Source organism: Mugil cephalus, chromosome 15, assembly GCF_022458985.1.
Source record: "Mugil cephalus isolate CIBA_MC_2020 chromosome 15, CIBA_Mcephalus_1.1, whole genome shotgun sequence".
Classification (NCBI taxonomy): Eukaryota; Metazoa; Chordata; class Actinopteri; order Mugiliformes; family Mugilidae; genus Mugil; species Mugil cephalus.
The window spans coordinates 18,233,673-18,250,987 of NC_061784.1; the positions used below are offsets into that span (position 1 = coordinate 18,233,673).

General features: G+C 41.2%; 1 protein-coding gene across 5 annotated transcripts in view; it reads right to left on the reverse strand.

Annotated features, from left to right (window-relative positions):
- Positions 1-17,315, reverse strand: part of cadm1a (cell adhesion molecule 1a) — a 371,700-nt gene that overhangs the window by 85,498 nt on the left and 268,887 nt on the right. For all 5 annotated transcript variants that reach the window (XM_047606950.1, XM_047606949.1, XM_047606948.1 and 2 more), the window contains one exon: positions 1,109-1,261. In XM_047606950.1, coding sequence (XP_047462906.1) covers positions 1,109-1,261 — 153 coding nt within the window. The remainder of the gene's footprint in view (positions 1-1,108; positions 1,262-17,315) is intronic.

Consider the following 17,315-nt stretch of genomic DNA (forward strand, 5'->3'; position numbering starts at 1 on the left):
ACATTGTCCTAATCCAGCAGTGCAGCGGTTAGCTTAAGTTTAGCATAGAAAACCTGAAAACCCCCAGCTTCCTTCAACACACTGACGTGAATGGTTTTCAGGTGCTGCGTTGTGCTTTGCCGGAACAGAAAGTCTGTATCTGCCGTTGGCAAACCCTTTGTGTTGATTGCATTGACATTTGTACCCGATGTGAGTGTACAGGTCACAAGAAATAGGAAAATTCTTGCGTTTATTTATCACTTTTGCGAATGACTGGCTAATTGGCATCACTGCATTACAGCTATGCTAGGCTAAAGCTAATGGCTGCGCTGCTGGATTAGGACAATGCCTGGGCTGATTTAAAAACGCTTTTTATCACTCTGGGAAATACGGTGAGTAAGTTTCACATCCTTGTAAGTTAAGTTTTGTTTCTACTTCCTGTTTCACTTTTAACAGTGATGACTGAAATTTTTGTCTTCGCATCTCCGAACCTCCTCAGTTAACCTCTCCTCGATGTGTTCCATCGAAAAAAATAAATAAATGAGCTCAAATATTATAAAGATATGGAGAAGCAGTCGGCCAATCACTTGGTTGCTGTGCAGTCTTTGAAAATTTATAAAGTTGGACCATTCATTCAAGATAGATGAAAAGGGGCTGCATACGCAAGAAGGATTCAATCCAGGAACTACGTTTATGTACAATTTTAGTTTGCTCCAATGTTAATGAGAATGGTCTGTGATTGAATATTTGTCACCATCTTTTTTTTTTCTTTAAAGAAATGAACACAGATGAGTAAAGCACACATACATCAGTCACATACATTCAGAAAAGCACCATTACTGCTGCTTGTATACAACAAAGAATAACTAAAATTGAAATTTCTTTAAATGAAACATTCACCCTCTACCCTATTAATGAATAAAGCGGACATGCATCTTGAAATTATGATGAATCTGGTCTTCCACAGATGTCCCCTGGTTATTGTGTATTCGTCATTGTTGCTAAATCTGCGACAACCTATATGTTGTCTCACGCAGTCTAAATGTTGAGAATTAGGCTTTACCTGCCACCGTCGCATCAATCTAACAGCGAGTGATTGTGTGTGTAGGGCTGTGTTTTGTGGTCGTACTTAACACAGTGATGTCAGCGTAGGCTTCCTGCGGGGGGTCTGTGTACAGCTGGCAAACATATCGACCCTCGTCTGACAGCGAGACATTAGACAGCGACACCCGCAGCTCGTTGTCTGAGAAGTTCACCAGCTGAAAGCGAGCGTCTTTCAGAGCTGAAGAAGAAAAACACACAAAACATAACATTTATTTACACACATGTGGGGGATGTGCAGTAAACGATGCATGTCACGTTTCATAGTGACTGCAATATATCTTCGTGTAACTGGCAAATAAATGAAAAAGTATAAATAACAGACATAAGGTAAGAATTACTAGGTATTTTGATTATTTCCTAGGATCAAACAAATCCTCTTCAGATTTAATGGGACAAACATCAAACTTCAGCACATTCTGCCTGTTTCATTTTCAGTCCACAGGGAATCTGTGTTTACTGCCGAGACAAAAACCAAGCGTTTTTCAAGAAATACGCCGATTTGAAAGCTGTTGATCTGACTCTGACAGCAAGATGTTGTGGTGTCACTTTCCCATTGTTGTATACTGTGCATGATATGACCAGCGGAGGTCAAATTATGTGGTCAAAAGTGGCAGAAATGACACAGGGAAACACCAAATGAAATGGAAGCTGTTTTAAACCATTACATTTCCATTAAAGATGGATCCATAACGAAACATTTACTGAGGTCAATGACCACAAAAAACAAAACAATGTATTAGTTATTAATTCCTGTGTTTTCGTAATTAACATTTGGACTGGGAAATGCCAAAAAAAAGGTGAGAAATGTTCTTAAAATTGTGTGTGTCATCAGTTTGCATTTGTCTAATCAGTGCATAAAATCCAAGGGACTCTTTTTACCTTCACACAAGGACAGTGACGCACCGAGGACTGACTCACTGCTTTTAGTTCGTCCTAGATGCCAATAGCCTGTCTAAGCCCTTACAGTGATAAGCTATTTGGATTTCTCTATGGGGCATATTTAAACTGATAATCAACAAACAATCTGAGCCATTTTGTTGTGGACTGTGTATCGATCGTATCGATCAACTGCACAACAATTACTGTATCCCTTCTCAAACCTGCAGAATAAAAAGGGTCATGCTTGAATGTTTTTAATGATACACAATGACAAATGAGATTCTGGAAAACACAAAACTTGACTCTACAATAAACAGTTTAGTAATGTACAAACACGAGCCATCTCAAGTGGCAAAGCATTTACATTATTGACGCTTACAAAGAAAAATAATAATGTAAGAAAAATGACAGGGGTCATGTGTCTGCAACTTTGGGTTTATCCATAGACTGAAGCCAAAGCAAGTAGAGCTCCCCCTGGTGGCTGCCTGCAGGTCATAAGCTCCACCCCCTCCATGTTAGTGGATGGAATTTGGGCCGAGGATGGATTTTCAAGGATGGTTTCTGTCAGTTAATATAACACTGATACATGTTTAAATGTCACTTTTATAGATAAGTTCTGTGTGGCTCCACTCTCGGACCGTACTGTGAAGACCATGGCTCCAAACTCACAAGACGATGCGGGGGGATGCATTGTCCATATTTATATACAGGCTGTGGGTTTACCCTCTCACAACTTAAGGTATTCTTCAAATAACTTTACAGGTTAAAAAAACCCCCCACCTCAATCCAATTAGACCGTGTGCAACAGCGTGAAAGAAAAAAAACTTGATAACTCTTGGGTAACATTCCATTTAACCATATGCTGCAGACATATGCTAACACATGCTAATGACATTCGGCTTTCAGGTTTCATTAACTGGAGCGTCATCCTTGGGCGTCCTTTGGTTGGCCTATACACGAACTGAGTACAAATCCATAAATCCTGTCTCTTCCTCGTCTGTAATCACTTTCATCTTGCCTAACCTTGTTTGCCCACCTACCTAAGCACGCTCTATCAGCTGCAATGCAGAATGACAACATGTGGTTAAGATGAAAGCCTACCCATCTCCACCGCCCTTCGATGCGTTGATAAATTCTACTTTGATTGACAGCGACTCCAGGCTCTTTGCACTCTGCACTCTCTCAGATCTGTGCGCTCAACTTCTGGCTTCACTTTTTTCCCCCTAAAAGCTCTAAGCGTTAAACATGGATACTTCTGACATAGTACATCTCAAAACAGAAGTAAATAAATGGAACAACCACTGGCATGCATCAGCTTGACTCAATTCAACATCCAAAAATTAAACGCAACAAACATCTATGTTAGTATTTGCCCAGGAGAAAACCAAAAGACTTGGGTCCTGATGTTGGATACAAAGGATAGAATACTGCTGCTACCTCACCTATTTCTCCACATCTTTAATTATGCTACCAGAAAGGACAGCTCACACTACAGGAAATAGTCAAATAATCCAATAAACACAAAAACAATGAAAATGTAGAACACAAGAGGATTATCTAAAATTATTTCTGCATAAAGACAGCGTAAATGCTTCATCCATTAGTGAAGATATTGTTTCTTTTGTCTAAGTACAATTAAACTCTTATTGTGGCAGATGAGTAATATGCCTCTAATTAGTGTAGCTTATTCAAAAGACTTGTTAGCCCTTATTACAATGAGAGGTCAGCCTCTAATCCTAATGATTTAATTGAATTAAAGGCTCCCAGATCCACACATACCAATACCTTGGTATATACATGCAGTGGGGAAAAAAAGAAAATCCTGTTTTCAGAGGCAAAACTTGACTCTTTATTACAGTTTTTTTTCTTTACTTCTTTGTAGTGAGGACATACCAGAAGGAACAAATGGCTTTCTATTTTCAAGAAGTTTTCTAATCTTCATTATGAAAGATGTTCAGAAATGGACTGAATCCTGTTCTACACTGTTCTGTTGGTTTATGAAATGCACAAGCAGACTGAAACCTGGAAAAGCACTGAACTGTGATTATGAAGATGGCTTAAAAGGCGGGGCGTCATCCGCATAAAACCAGACATTGCACTGAGCTGTAAAACTAACAGTAATAGAGATGGTGATACGGGGCCTATTGTGCTCAATTTAAAATGTTTATCTCCATTTAAGGACAACCAGAGTCCCCCGTCAAGTTTTCTGTATCTTTTCTCTAGGTTATGGTTAAATTAGAGAATTGATGACCGAGAGAAAACCCACTGAGTCACCATGGCTTTTAAGATGAGATGGAGTCGTGAAATGGTAAACGGTCTGCACTTATAGAGCACTTTTCTACATTAGAGGCACTATTGGATCCCCAATCCCCTCTACACCCCCAAACCAGACTTTTTTTTAATATCCTCTATACTGAATCCTTATCTGCCTCAAAGATGTTGCAAAGATAATTATTACTCTTGGTGTCAGCACTTTACCTTGACTCTTTAGTTTGCTTCAAATGAAAATAATTTCATTTGTAGATACATCTCCAATCAGCATCACACGACCCTTTAATAGATATAATTTTAGCTGCTACAGAAGATGTTGCTACTGTTGCCTGTTTTCTACTAGGAGTAGTAGTCAGCGGAAGAGAGATTCAAAATGGTGTAAGTTTATGGTACATTCAAGTCAAAAGCTCCTTAAATACCTCTAAATTATGATGAAAGCCACGCTAGGAGGAGGTAAACAAAGCACTGACCATCAGCTTATCCTTTTCACAACTACAGGTGTGGTTGGTATAAGTACAGGTTGATCTTACCCACAGGTAATGTAGTTTTATATGAATATATAACATAGATAGTTGTCAACAACTGTGTGTATCAAATGAGAGGAACAACTGTCACTGGACACAACGCCCGATTTCCTGACTTAATAAAAGGACTGTACAGCCAGAACAGCCAAATTCACTGTAATGTCACAAAATGAATCATGGACGTGTTCCTGGATTCAGAACTACACCAGGAGCCAATCAAATGTTCCTAATTACCAAATCTTGGTTTAGTATAAATCCCAAAAAAACAACAACTGCTGTTGTCATTTCGCACTAAGTAACATCTATTAATATCTGAATTAAATATTTGGTGCGTCAACAATTTGAGAAACCCAATAAGATGTAAGCCATTTCATAAAAGTATTCCTCAGAGGTCTCATAATCCTCTTATGTGTCACTTCTAAATCAGACATTGTGGCACAAGCATTAGCTGAATATATATATATATATATATATATATATATATATATATATATATATATATATATGAAAAAGAAACTCAGGGGCTCTGAGGCAAGGACACAGCTCCCCTGTGCTCATGCTTTGGGACAACAATACTGCAGGCACAAAGAGATACAAGGACAGATGATGGAGAACAACCTGGTTAACACAGCAGGACTGAATGCAGTGGTACATTCCAGGCAAAGAAAATGCAAGCCTAGAAACACAGTGGACGGCTCCTTTATTGTTACATCACAGCACTCTGGAATACATATTCCATTTGTCTTTGTGTACTGGACAGAAAAGAAGGTGACCTTTATCTCTTTTTTGCCCTATGTGCTTCTTCTCTTGTTCCATGATATCTCACAGCGTGAGAAGGACATCACAGATGCCTGACAAAGGTAATTGATAGAGTTTGGATAAGAGGCGTCTGTCTGAACTCTGAAAGGCTGTAAATGAACTGACGCGGCGGCTTTTAAGGCCGTTGGTGATCATGATAATTTGAAAGCAGTGATAAGGGAAGTACAGCGCAGTGGAGGTGTCGTGGAGTACAGCGAAGGAGACTTTGAGAGGTAGATGTCTTTTCCTTTTCCTCTTCAAGGTATTGAGTGCAGTGTCACTGGGGAGGTTGACTGACAGTACGCCGGCTTTACTGAAACCTACTCTGCAAACATTTAAGTTCATAGCGGTGCGACTGAGATCCAAACTCCTTTTCAAATGAAGACAAACTAGTAAATGGAGCAAGGCTGCGAGTGCCAGAGCAGTGAACATTGTAATCTAGTGCGATGTGGATTTATGGGTAGATGAAGCGAACAGTCTGAGTGAGCAAAACTGAAACAGTATCTCCCAAACCACTCAGTCTTGAACCTTTAGACCATAAAGGGAAGCAAACACAGGCTCCTCAACTTGACTCCAGGTCCTTGACCACAGTCTTTTATGTCACTGACAGGCAGATCCGCCTAACTTGACCTAACCCTAACTGGACATATAACCAATAAATAACAGAGAGTCATTTCATTTTGACAGTCACAGCTTTCCCCCTAATCTTCTCGATATTGACTTATCACACCTGGAAAGACGGATTGCATCCATTGTAAATCATCTCGGCTGATCCAGCTGCCCTAATCCAATCCGTGCATTCCACGAAACTTTGCAGGATACACACACAGACACAGTAAAGAGAAATTTCGCAGAGAAATGAGAAACGAACTGACGCCTTTAAAGCCCAGATTTAAAATCCTAGCAGGACAAGCTGGAGCTCAATGCTCCCAGTTGAATAAGTGCAATGGAAAGAAAGACATTGACGCGTTAAAGCTGTTTAGTGCTTCAATCAGTGGTACAGATGTTGAGATTGCTTATTATAAAATTGACTCGATGATACTGAATCTTGGAAGGGAGAAAACAACAACAAAAAAAAGAATAAAGGACAAGAAATAGGTAAAGATACACATTTCAGTTTTTATTTTAAGATCATATTTTTCAAAGGTTTTAAATGAGAAAATAACATCTACAGTATATATATTAATTTCTGAATTGGTCTTTCTTTGCACTCACTGATACCACCAATAGGTTACTTACATATATATGTACTGTAGTTAGGACTAACTCATAACATAAGTCCAGACCTTGAGACCTTTTGCTTGAGAAAATATGAATTTCAATTGAATAGCCCTGGGGTAGACACGCATATACGGCATATGGCCAGTGAAAGATAATGCCTGTACGTTAACGTTTGTATTAGACCTTGTAGTCGTGGAACCACGACCCAACTAGTTTTCCCAGTGAGCGCTCACTGTCAATTTTAAATGAACCGTGTCTTGCCTGTGCCTGGGCAAGAAAAAAGTGTTTTTTAAAATGCCTCTCACACACCGGTGGTGAGCTTCTAGCACAAGGACACATGGATTCATGATGGTCACGTTTGTAAAAGAACCTTTATTGACTGCTAATTGTGTAATCTGGACAGTTTTTATACCCAGTATCAGATAAATGTGGTGGGTATGTGGTGGGTGGCTTATCTGATCATTTGCTGACAGAAGTAAATCAGCGTTTGACCCTTTACGTCATTTATCTCTTAAATTTATAAGGTTTTTGCATGACAGGTGAGAGGTGAGTAATATATATATGTTTTCAAGTTAGCATAAACAGCCATAAATTACATTCTGGGCAACATTTAAAATGGGAAAAGGCTGGTTGTCTCAAAGCAGGCTGCGAAAAGTTATCATCCATCACGGTGTCAGGATATCTGCCCTGAAATGCCGTTCAAAGTCAAGGTAAAATTAGATTGGATGTGATTTGTGGCGAAAAGAAACTTTAAAACAAAACTGTATACGGATCCTCTTGGCTTCTCCTGATCTTTCTCACCACTGCCGACTGCGTGGTTTTAATTCATCTTGCTTTTTGCTCTTCCCTCCCTTGATTAATCTTCATTCCTTTGCTGCATTTCATTCGAATAGTTTATCTTCTCCAGGCTTCGCCGAGGATGACTCCCATCCAGAGAGAGAAGGAGATGATGAGTGCGCCTCGCCTAAGTGGCTGCAATCAATTGTGATTAGTGGCTGCTGCTACTTTTTGAGAAGAGCACATCAAAGTTTTATTATTGGGTGTCAGAGTGGGCGAGACGGGGTGGGGCGGGGGTAATTACGCTCTTATAACCAACCTCCTCCCCACTCTAGGCGAAGTTCAGGCTTCTAAGTAGCAGTTACCACCTAAATCCAGAATATGGGCGTGTTTGGCATTGATTCAGTTTAAAGACTCAATCACACACAGCACAGCTCACTTTATTTTCTTAAATTCTGCCTGGTATTTTTTATTTTTTTTATATTCTGCACTGATTCAATCACATTTATGAACTTCAAAATGATGTGATTTGCACTGCTTCTGTTTAAATAAGTTCTGTTTTTATGGAAGGCCACTGTATAAAATGCTCATTCTTTCTGACAGTAAGTGCGTGTAACCCTTATAACAATCACTGAAATACTTGGAAATTCGGAATTTCAACCCTAAAGTGTTATCGTAGGGCAAGACTTTTATACTAAAAAAATGGAACTACTTCTTCATTGTACCTAATAAAGCAGTTACTGATTGGCAGGGTGTTCGCACAGGATTAGCTTTACCTAGGGGACCTCCGATAATTTCTAATAATCACGGAGGTCGTCTGTGATCTTAATCCCATGCGAATCGTCCACGTCTGTAATTTGTGAAGCAAAAATTACACCACAAATTACCTTCCATAATTCTCATAACACAAAGGTCCTCTGATAATACTAATCCAGTGTGAATTGACATCTATGTCAATGTCACTATGATTTAGAGGTGAGTTTTTTCTTTTGTTTGCTTTGTGGCTTTTTCCTGCCTCTTGTCACTTAACACTTATAAAGGATGTGCTATAATTCAAAGTGTGGACAGATGTTAGTGCGCAAAGTGTAGATGTCACTGAACTATTCGCTCGTTTAGCAGGATGAAATCATTAAATCAATCATTAATGTGTTCATCGGCAAAGGTGGGGCTGCTTTAAATACCGCCAGGTCGTTGGTAATTTCTTCTCTGGGATAAATAGTACCAAAAATGTATTTTCATCATCCATTATAATTTGCAAAGTAATTACACGCAGTGGAGTGAGGCAGGAAGTAGCAGAGCCACAACAACGGAACGTGAATTTGAGTAAAACACAGAGATTGTTTATGCCGTGTGAATGTGCCACATGAAACACAGACGTAGGGGGGTTATATTTGAATCACATGACGTCTTCAGGTAAAACTAATCCCGTGCGAATAGGGCTTAAGTTACCAAATATGGTTCTTTGCCCCTATAAAGGGTTAAGACGGATCACATTATAATACTGTAGATTCATTTTGTGTCTGGGTGTGCAGATTGTGGCTCAGTCCTCCAAGACTCCAAGATTACTTTATTGATCCCAGCAGGGAAATTATTTTGTCCAAGGAGTCACGAGATAAGAAAAAAAGACACACATGAACAGGGCCTAGACATAAGAATCAAATAAAAACAAGATAAGAATGAGGTAGAAGTAAAATTTACAAAAGATTTAGAGTCCAATTTACGTGGAATATACAGTAAATAAAACATTTAGCTAAAGTTTCTTGAGCGCTGATGCGCTACAGACAGTGCAATCATCCAGACCATTAGTTTAACCACAGTTACAGTTGTGTATTCTAATGGCTTTGGGGATGAATGACCACCTGAAGCGTTCTGTCCCGCAGCTCAGTGACAGGAGTCTTTGGCTGCAGCTGCTTTCCTGTCCAGCCAGGATGGGGTGAAGGGGGTGACTGTCACAGTCCAGGACGCTATGTACCTTCCTCCTGTAGTATCTTTCAGTGACAGTCCCCACGGAGTCCAGACTCCTCCCCAGAACCAAACCAGCCCTGCAGATGAGTTTGTCCAGACGCCTCCTGTTCTTGTCTGTCAAGCAGCCACCCCAAGAGACGACGGCATGCAACACATCACTCTCAACAAATGGACTCGTAAAACATGTACAGCCTTTCACTACACAGATTAAACGATTTTAGTCTGTGCAGAAAGTGGAGCTGACTCTTTCCCTTTTTAAACGAGGCGGCACAGTTGGTTGACCAACAAACCAAGTGACCAAGTCCAGTTTGTCATCGAGGTGGACAGTAAGGTACCTGTAAGTCCCAACCATCTCAATGTCCACCCCGTCAATATTGACTGTTGGGTGTCCTGTATCCTCATCTCCCACCTCCTACCTGAACAAACGTCTGTATCCTCATCCTGCCTCTTCCTGGTTAGAGAAGTAGTTCTGACACCTGACTGACTCAATTTATGGAATATAAAAAAGGCTAGGTTAATTTCTTGGTGGTTGAAAGTCATTTAATGTAGGGAAAACAGGGCTGTGTGGTGGCAGCATTGAGGGGGGTGACTCCAGGACACTGAAACTCACTGTTAAACCTTCTTGAGGTGTCGTGAGCCTAGCTTAACGAAACATCGGTGAAGGAAGGTGCTCACTTGCCGCATATTGCCCACTGCCATTGACTAGGCTCGGTAGCAGATGTCTTCTAGTTGGTTGCTAGCGGCTAGCTGACTGCTAGCCTGCTGGTCGGTTTTTGGGCTGGACTGAGCTTCTACATGTGTTTTGGACAAGGGATTGTAACATCTTATCCTGAGTAATAATCAATGCTAAAAACAAATTTAACACACACCCTTCGGGTATTTTCTACTCTACACTGCAACTATCAGACACAAATAACCTGTGTTCTTACTTAGCTTCTTAGTCTTTTACAATTTTACCAACTTTAAATGGAAGTTTAGTTACATTGGTTTCACCAGCAATTTGTTGCTAGATGTTGGTTAATGTGAAAGTCGGAGCACTGCACACATTTTCATGTCCCCTGGATATGCAGCATACTAAATGGTCCAGTATTTATACAGCGGTTTTCTACCTAATCAAAAAGCTTTGGAGTCACAGCGCCACGTGTAACCACTCGTTCATACAAATGCACACACATTCACACAACTGTGACTTGCACACCTGGCACTGATTATCTTAATAGACATTGTATTTGGCAAGGAATATAAAGGACGTTCATTTATGTGTAAGAATATTCATAGTATATCCTCAACAAAATGCCTCTCATGCGTTCAAAGACAGGTGCACAATGAAAAGAGCTCCTTGAGAAATTCAAGAGTTGAAAGAGTTGTCTATCACAGCCAGACGGCTTCAGTTCAACTGCCTCCTTCTATTTGTACTTCACATAAAGACAATGCTCCTCTTTCAGATATGTAGACAATCTAACAGTTACTTAACAGAGCATATTAGCGCTGGTAGGAGTACTGTTACGGAGGCAAGTACAGAGTGTGATATGTTTTACTCGGAAGTACCTTTGAATTCAGGGACACTCGACCAACTACAGCCAATTCAGAATCACTGATTATCCGGAGTACCTGGAGAGAACCCACGCAGACACAGAGAGAACATGCAAACTCCACCTAGAAAGGCCAGCCCAGTCGGCCGATGGATTAAAACCCAGGACGTTCCTGTTGCGCCGCCACACAACCCTGGTTAATATCACTAAAATGTCAACTGTCCACCTTTACACCTGACGGCCGATTTGATCCTCCAGAACCTGAACATTCTCGCGCAAATCTGTGAAGTGATGCCATTTTTCACGGACGATTCTCTTCAGCTGATCTTAGCTGGAGGGGAACTTCCACTTTTCAAAAAATACTAAAGTCGACTACTGGATTCTCGTCAAGGGACATACAGTACGTTAGCTGGCATGTCACAGATTTTTGTGCTCCTGTCTTGCCAAGCTCCTTGACACTGGGAGACACCTCGTCCGTCAAGTAGACACATAAGTTTCGTCTTCAACACTATGCATCACTGTGGCGGTTCTGGCTAGGCATACATGCCTCCCATCTCATCATAACACATATATTTTGGTTCAATTTGACCAGAAGTTGTGCTTCCATTATTCATCTGATTTTGTTTCCTGTAGCTTAATCTTGCATCTCTGTGAGCGCTGATTTTCTCCTTGGCCGCCAACCGCCAATAGAGTTTGCTTTGCACATTGCAAGAGGTCTCAGGAAAGCATCAGTTAATCCATGTCAGATCTATTTTCCCAAGCAACCCAGACTGTATAAACAACAAAAGTGCTGTACCCTCTCTCGTCTCTGTGAAGTCTCAGGGTCTGGTTTCTTGATTGAGACACAATTCAGCCCAAAGCTGAGAAATTTCACACTTTCTTTTATAGCCATGTTCACGTATTTAGGATTAACTGGATATCACATGTGCAACCACCTTCGTTGCAGTGATTACTTTTATTTTTTATTTATCAATATAAACATAATAAATAATAGTAACATAGAAAAAATCATGTAAGTATGGTGTGGTGTTCAGTCGTGGTGTATACTACCCCCTCAAATCCACCTCGTTAAGCTGTTTTCACATAAATCCTTCCACCCTGGACCTTGCTGGCCTTCGGTGGACAGATCCCCCATTGCTAAAGAAGCTGCTACTCTTCCCCTCCTCCACAGGAGTACAAGGGCACTGCTTGAATGTGAGTGCTCTTCTTGACCTTTTTTAATACAAGTGACCATGTGGGTGTATATTTGAAGGAGAAGATATGCTGCATTTTCTTTAGTGCCTGATATCAAAAAGTGCATATGAGCCCATCGCCACTTAGACGATAAAATACTAGACGGAAAGAGAACAAAATCAAGATGTTGAGAAAACGGTTTTGTCTTGTTAAACGTAAGAGATCTGAAACGTGTTGCTACAGCATTAAGAGGCACATGAGCACATTAGCTCAGTTTTGTGCAAATGTGCAGTGGCTAACTAGGCACTGCAATAAAAGGCTTTTGAATATCTAGTTATTGCGAGGTTGATTTACAGATATGCATTGACGCTAACGGCAGATCTCTTCACAGGTGTGTAATGCAATGCAAAAGCGCTAAAACTGCAAATCTCATTGAGAGGATATTACCTGCTGATAAGCTGTTGGTAATGCAATTCTCTCAGTTAAACATATGGCAGTTTGAGTTACGGCGTGGCATCTGGGAGTTTACTACTACTCACTTTGAATGGAGAACAACAGCATTCACGCACTAAAGGTCATTGATGCACATTATAAAACATCGCCATCTGTGCGCACTCCGGTTGTTAACAACACCGAAAACAACGGCGTGTACCAAAGCGTCACAAGTTTGTCTTTCCACAGAAGCGAATGGCTACAGATTAAGATTCAGGTGAGAATGACAAGCCAGTTTTCGTGTACTGGAACAACTCTGGACTGGAATACGCCATTTATTTATTTATTTATTCATTCAAGGAAGTACTGGGGGCTACAGGTCTGGAAGCGCCAGTTTCGTTCGCATTCATTCGCGATTTAAAAGCGGAATAAAATGTCCTTGGTAGCTCTGGTAAAAACGTCCTGATTATCTCAACAGGTGGCATCTCAGCTTTGAGACGGAAAAGTTACAAACTGTGAGTGAGGAGTTGAGAAGCTGTGGTTGTTGGGGAAGCAGTGGCAGGCTTGACACATATTAGAAACTAAAATGAACTCAGGAAGTGAGAGCCCGTGCTGCTGCTGCTGGTCTCTACTAAATTGCCAGAAAAGCCCTTAAAATATACATTACACAGATGTGTTTTTCAGTAGATGGAGCTTTGGTGCACATACAGGGCTGTCACGAGTCTCATTTCAACTAGAAGGAAACTGATTAAGCTGAATAAAATGGCTTACAGAAAGCACACAAGCTGCTTTTGGTGAACAGAAGGATGACCAATGAGGAACTGAAGCCGCTTTTAAAGCACTCCTCCTGCCTTCCCCTCTCCTCGCTCTCTCTAGCTTTCCGTCTCACCGTCGCCAACATAATCCGCCGCTGCGGATTCAAACCGAGATGGCAGATGTGATGTTTTGAAGGGGGCTATGTTGTTTGGAGGCAGTCTGGTGGAGGTTATGTCATAATGAAGCAGTGCAGCTGCGGCGAGGATGCCTGGGAGGGATCACAAGAGATCAAGGAGCCCCCGTCAAAGAAGAACGCCGTGCCCTTGACAGTCAGCTTGTGGGAGTCGGCCCACCGCCGGAGCTCGGCACAACAGCAGATAAATACCAAGCGCACTTGTGTAGCCCTTGTGTGGCGTGTAGAAGGGGGCACACGTACAGTTTGTGGCCATGCATAAAGCCTCAACTCAGAAAAGGTGCAAACAACAGATCATATGGGAGAACTAATCCAGCTAATTATGTTACACGTGCTTTGTGTGTGCATCTAAATTCATAAAATAAGAAGGGGGAGTTTAGGAGGCCGTGTGTACATGGATGGATAAGATATATAAAAATAAAAACTAGATTATTAATATTTCTAGTAGCATGTATTAAATTAATACATGCTCTACTTCTACATTCAGAATAAAAGGAGCATGCAATAAATATATGACAACCTTCCTAATACTATGTAGGTCTCCCTTGTGCCTCCAAAACAGTTGTGACTCATCAGAGATAGGACATGGGTCTTCTGAAGGTGTCCTACGGTGTCTGGCTTTGGCTCCTGTGGGCTGAGGGGACGGGCCTCTGTGGATCACCCACAGATCAGTTTGGGATCTAGTGAATTTGGAGGCCAGATCAACACCTGGTCCCTGAACTGTTTGTGTGTATGTGTCAGGCTGGGGATGGCTGCTGTGGGGTTTGGGTCCCTGGTCTGGTCTGGTCTAGGTGGATGCTACATAACGATACCATTGCACCATCCATGTGACTGCCAGGTCCAAAGGTTTCCCAGCAGAACACTGAATGATCAATGTTATTCACATCTCCAGTCAGTGGTTTTAATTTTGTGGCGGATCGGTGCATGGTTTATATTTGTTCTCTCTTTCACTGTTTTCTTATTTTTTTTTTGTGTGTGTTTACCAGCAGCTATCTTATTTTGCCGCAAATGTTCCACTAAAGCTGGATTTATGCTTGCGCGTTAGGCGAAGCTTCCGCATCCTGGGAGATTGAGCTCTTCACCAGAAATGCAACTACACACCATGGCGACACGGGCCACAACAACACAACAGATTCTCCCTCACTCTGCCTAAGCTGGTTCTGTGGCTGTAAACAGCATCAACGCCGACGCCTCGTCTCTTGTCTGCGTTGCAGCGCTTTCAGAAAACCGTTGTTCAACATGTATTAGCTCCAACTCCAACAACACGAGCCTCTCGGTTTCCATAGTTTGAAGTAATAAAATCACAGTGCCAGGTAACCTTTTAGCTTTGTGCTTACAGGAAGTAGAAATGCTAACACTGATCTTAAAAGTTGCCGACTAGGTCAGAAAGAAGCACATCAGTTCTTAGATTTTTCCTTTTTCACGTTGTGTTCACACTGTTTAAAACCAGTTTGTCTTACTCAACGTTTGATTATACTGTCTTGTATAGTGTATTTTTAATTGTATATATAAATCCTATAGAAAAATATTAATTAAATACCATACAATTATCTTTTTTTTTGTTTATTCAAGTGCCATTAACGTTACTACGACTTAATACAGGCCTGAATTCTGAGTGTTTGTTCCTCTGCTTGCACCCCCTCTGCTTTTCCTTCAGATGTTGGGGAAAGCATCTTTGTTCAGTGCCAGAGCGTGGGAGTGAGGTTAGTTACACATGTACACGATCACGGTGTAGGTCGGTTTGAGGGAGCATGCGAGAGGATCGGCAGCGAAACAGGAGCTAAAATAACTCCACGTCACCGCTCAGCGAGAAAGGAGCGGTGTTCGTGTCTGCTGCTGTCTTGACGCATTTACCTTGTTCCTTTGATTAACCGGCTAATAAAACAAGTGCTGTTGTTACTGCATTGATTGCGGCGTTTCTAGTAGTGATTAAAAAGCGACAACAACACCGCGTACAGCTGTCGGGGCGGGCGCAGAAACACGTGGATTGCGTGTTTGTTAGGTCTGGTCTGTTAGACTAATTAATAAATCCTCTAAACTATAAGTTGCAATCTCAAAGACTAAATGTCTGATGAATCACCGCGGGTGTCTGTGGCGACATTACCCCGAAATAATACTGCATTAATTTACTGCTGATGTAGCGTCTATAAACATTTGCATATTAATGTAGATAAACTGACACCAGGCGATGAGCTCAGTGAGATTGCTGCTAATGCAAACTGAACATTTCTACTGCTGCAGTTTTACATTAAAATCATTCAACCGGTAAAACAAATGTTTTTTTTGTAGTAGACATAGGAAATATAGTGTGTTTTGAGCTCCTACTTTCTAATACATAGGTCTTCAACATGTAGTGGAGGCATTGCAGGGCGTTGCAAAATCTTTGGTTGATTAGATTTTTTTTAACTAAACTTAACTAAAACAGAACTAAACTGAGAATTTGCCGCCAACATTCCTCCGGCGGCCATTTTTGACCTTTCTGTTGATCACTTGGAAACTGTTGGCGAGGGGTAATGGAAAGAGAAAGAGCTGCCACAGTGAGCTGTTGGATGAAGAGCTGCACACCTCCAGCGTCTCAGCCGACCCCTTCCACAGTGCCCGCTGTTTGCAGGCTCATGCTGTGTGCAACATAGAAGCAGTTTCTCACAGAACAATGGCTCGACTTCTCTATTAAAGTGACAATAGTTTGTTTTGTTCGCCCCAGAGATCAGGAACCTGTTGTATTATGTTGCTTTCAAATGAGGTTGTGTTTGCCGTGTTCAAGGATGGTAAGGTGATATACGGAATTTAGTTAAACTGAGCTGATTAAATTTTACAACATCCCTGAGGAAAATGTTGATATTTCAAACAACCACATCCTTGCATTATGCCTCAGCTTCTCCTACATTAAGTTGCACGGTTGTTGTTAGCTTGCTGGATTATTGTCTCGGTGGATTCTGGATGTTGCCTAGCAGGGTTGAAGTTAAACTCAGGTGGCAACCACTGGGTCTCAACAATGAAGCCCATGCGAAAGTGCAAAACATTACAAAAACAAAGGCTGAGAACAAATCCCCATAGACCATAGATCCAGTGGGTGACTTCACGGTGGGTTTGTCCATAGTATATACAGTCAGTGGTATGAACTATGAAACTTGAAGGCAGCATTAAACTGCATTTGACGTTGCTATAACAACCAGTGTTGCCCAATCAGCCAGGACTGAAATCTCAAGATAATAACATTAAAGCAGTAGCTACTGGAAGCAATTACAGTGTAATGTCCATTCTCTGATGAGTAACTTTTCCTAATGAAATCAGTTGCTTGCGCAGACTGCGAAATCTATTCCAACTGCTGAAAAAAATACCTTAAAATAATTAATACTGTACATCAGCCAGCAACAACATGTTATATAGATACAGAGGTCTGCATTCTGTTATGAGGAGGTCCACGTTCTGCAGGGCTTAAGAAGCATAATTAAAGTAACCAGAATTTGGCACCACGGAGTACAGAAAGGCGTATGTCCACCTAAACTCCACTAATTAGAGCCGGGCCATAATAATTGGGCAGGATAAGAATAAACACAGGTTATTAAATGTTTAGGGATATGAGCTGCTTTTATTAAAGCAGACATGCTGAAAGCTAAACATGTTTGGTAGCTTGTATTAACCTCATTCTCTATTAATCCAAGAGGCAGACATGTGGGTCAAACTTAATGCAGCTCCCTGGAAGTGCAA